At 47.9% G+C, this 3,275-nt stretch overlaps 1 protein-coding gene across 1 annotated transcript in view; it reads right to left on the reverse strand.

The window, feature by feature from the left end:
• LOC107119369 (sulfotransferase 1C2-like) overlaps positions 1-3,097 on the reverse strand; it is a gene marked incomplete at its 5' end in the record, with an annotated part of 6,735 nt that extends 3,638 nt beyond the window's left edge. The window contains 2 exons of the mRNA XM_015421832.1: positions 1,006-1,192; positions 3,003-3,097. Of these exons, the coding sequence (XP_015277318.1) occupies positions 1,006-1,192; positions 3,003-3,097 (282 nt within the window). The remainder of the gene's footprint in view (positions 1-1,005; positions 1,193-3,002) is intronic.
• Positions 3,098-3,275: the final 178 nt, after the last annotated feature.

Below are 3,275 nucleotides of genomic sequence, written 5' to 3' on the forward strand. Positions count from 1 at the left end.
TGGGGACATGAGAGAGGTTTATAAAGAAGAAGAGGAGGAGATTGGATTTATACCCCACCCTTCACTCGGAGCCTCAGAGCCGCTTACAAACTCCTTTCCCTTCCCCCTCCCCACAACAGACACCCTGTGAGGTAGGCGGGGCTGAGAGAGCTCTGACAGAAACTGCCCTTTCAAGGACAGCTCTTGTCAGAACTATGGCTTGCCCAAGGCCACCCAGCCAGGTGCAAGTGGAGGAGTGGGGAATCAAGCCCGGTTCTCCCAGATTGGAGTCCGCACACTTAACCGCTACACCAAACTGGCTCTCGTTGAATTGATGCATATAATGATGCACAGGGTAGGGAGAGCTGACAAAGAGATATTTTTCTCCCTCTCGCGAGATACTAGGATTCAAGGGCATCCAGTGAAGCTGATGGGCGGTAGGTTCAGGACCGGACAAAAAGAAATAGAACTTTGCACAGAGAGTGATTAAAATGTGGAATTTGCTGCCAGAGGCGGTTGTGATGGCCACAGGAATAAACAGCTTTCAAAGGGGATTAGATAGATTCACGGAGGATCAGTCCATCAATGGCTACTAGCAGGGGTGTAACGAGGATTTATTTTTATTTTTTACTTTGGAGGGCATTTAAATAAGTCAGGGGCATGCGTGTCTCTTCAGCAGATGCCGAAGGGAAACACAAGATTAACTCTGATTAGGAGGTCTAGAGCATCGGCTCCAAGTATATAAAAGCAACCTGATGAAGCATTGGGGGAAACAGATTATTTACCTGGGAAATCTGTATTTTTCACAATGAACATTGGTGGGGGGCAACCTTTGGTTAGTCACTGTGGTCCATTTGTGGCTTGAACCCCCCGGAAGTTGGCAACCCTAGGCCTACTAAATGCAATCACATGAGGGATGTGCCACATGTCCTTCTCCGGATTGCGTGAACCAGCTCTCCATTGGCTGTCAAAGAAGTCTTGGCAGGGGCCTGTGAAATCTTTCACAAGTAAGACTCTCCAACTGACCTTTCCGGAATATCAGCCTCCGGTTGGATGTGAGTGCGCAGACCGTCTGGTTCGGATTGTAGTTTTCTTTCTCCGTGTTGGTTTTCATCTCGCTGAATGAACATTTCACGCAGATTTCATCGATCCCGCTCTCGCTGGTGTTGACCCCTAGGAAGGCGCTTACTTTCTCCACCACGTTTGGAAGATCCTGAGACAAGTGGACAACAGATGGCGTGATCCATCACACATCTAGCACTCTGTTTGGCCCTCCACTGAAATGGCTGGGAGAGTCGGGGTCGAGGGAGACACCGCGACCGGCTCCGGGTTGGCTGGGAAGGCCTGTGATAGGTAGGTGGCCTGCCCACCCCCTCCCACCCAGGACGGGCCGTGCAGTGGGTGTTAGAGCCCGTGGGCAGCAGTTTCTCACTGCATCCCAGGGTTGAGGGAGACTGGGAGAGCACACCAAGATTTTTTTTTGGTAAACAAATTTTTTTTTTCAATAGGAACTTAACATCCAACATTAATCATTTGCAATTTTCCATTGTTTACCCCATTCCCATTACCTCCCCTTCCTCCTGTGGCTTCCCGCAATGCTTCCACCCTTCCACCCACATTACAGTATATCATCAATTAAATCGTTTTTCTTATCACTACCGTCTCAAGATAACATCAGTTAACCTAATATTGTTCTAAATGGGATTCACAAGGGATTCACTCTGGATGGATGTGCTCACTTCACGTATCATATTCTACATGCCTATTCTATTGTATCTCGAATGCCGAACCTCTTGTGAATTGATAGATCCAGATAATGGAGCCAGGTACAGATAGAGGGTGTTCTTAGACAGACTTGGGGGCTCCCCGGGTTTGCAGGAAAATGAGAAAAGTAAAAAGAAAAAAGAAAAAGAAAAAAAGAATTGGGGTTGAAATCCCCTCCCCAAAATAAATTGTTGTCTGCACTTGCACAGAAAATGCGCAGGAGCATCTCCATGGACCAGAAGTGAGTGGAGGGGGAACTGGAGTCTCATGAGTCCCTGCTTGTTTAATACTGGGCGATGCTGCATCTAGCTTTCGGTCCACATTTTCTCAACTGGGAGGGGAAAGTGCAGCTCAAAACCACATCCCAATACCTCGGGGCCAACGCTGTACTGACTGCAAAGTCACCCCTGAATGGCCATAAAACGGCCATGAATCTATGCATCCCAGGATCAAAGAACTTGAAAGAGGCATGGTGTGTGGAAACTACTATAAAACCTGATGATCGAAGGAAGTGAAAGCAGTATGCAATGCAGAGGGGCATTTCTGTTCCAATCTGGGTTTGCTAAAACAACGGAGGGGAAAGAAGAAGATGAAGAAGAAGAGAAGAGGTTGGATTTATACCCCACCCTTCACTACCCAAAGGAGTCTCAGAGCAGCTTACAAACTCCTTTCCCTTCCCCTCCCCACAACAGACAACCCTGTGAGGTAGGTGGGGCCGAGAGAGCTCTCGACAGAAACTGCTCTTTTTCAAGAACAGCTCTGACAGAACTATGGCTTGCCCAAGGACATCCAGCAGCTGCATGTGGAGGAGTGGGGAGTCAAACCCAGTTCTCCCAGATTAGAGTCCGCGCACTTAACCACTACACCATACTGGAAAGCCAATGCAGAATCAGCCACTAATCCTGATCCTCTGGGAGGAGGAAGACTGGTCATTTAAATAATGGGTTGGATCCAGAGAGCTTTTTTGCTCACTCTGGCCTATTATTGTCCCTGCTACTTGCCCCCGTTCCGACATGGCTTTTGTCCACGCAGGTCCCATGATCCTCAGTATAGCCTTTTTTGTCCCGTTCGACAGTTTGACCCTTTAGTTTCAAAGGGCTGGATTCTACAGATTTGTTTCTCTGTTGGCGTCGCTTCCTTCAGTATCTGGTGAAAGCGCCATCCAATCCGAGCGGCTCGATGAGATCCAACACAATAGCTTTCAGGTCTGGGTAATTTTTGTTTGTTTGTTTTTTAGGGGGGGGGGTCTTGACATTTACCTTTTTCATGTCTTCGTAGAACAAGAACAGGGTGCTTTTGTCGGTCGTGTTTTCCTCCCAGCTTAAAACGTGATCAAACCAGGATCCACAGACAACTGTAAAGAAAGGAGACTAAGATTCGGTTGAACTCCCTAGAGCCCGTGGGCCCAGATTAAAACATGGTTTCAAGATAGATTGCCAAGCTCCAGGTAGAACCTGGAGATCTTCCACTGTTATAATTGATCTCCAGACGACCAAGATAGTCCCCCTGGACAAAATGGCTTCTTTTAGGCA

This window comes from Gekko japonicus, unplaced genomic scaffold, assembly GCF_001447785.1.
Source record: "Gekko japonicus isolate JY-2015 unplaced genomic scaffold, Gekko_japonicus_V1.1 scaffold7021, whole genome shotgun sequence".
In the NCBI taxonomy this organism is placed as follows: Eukaryota; Metazoa; Chordata; class Lepidosauria; order Squamata; family Gekkonidae; genus Gekko; species Gekko japonicus.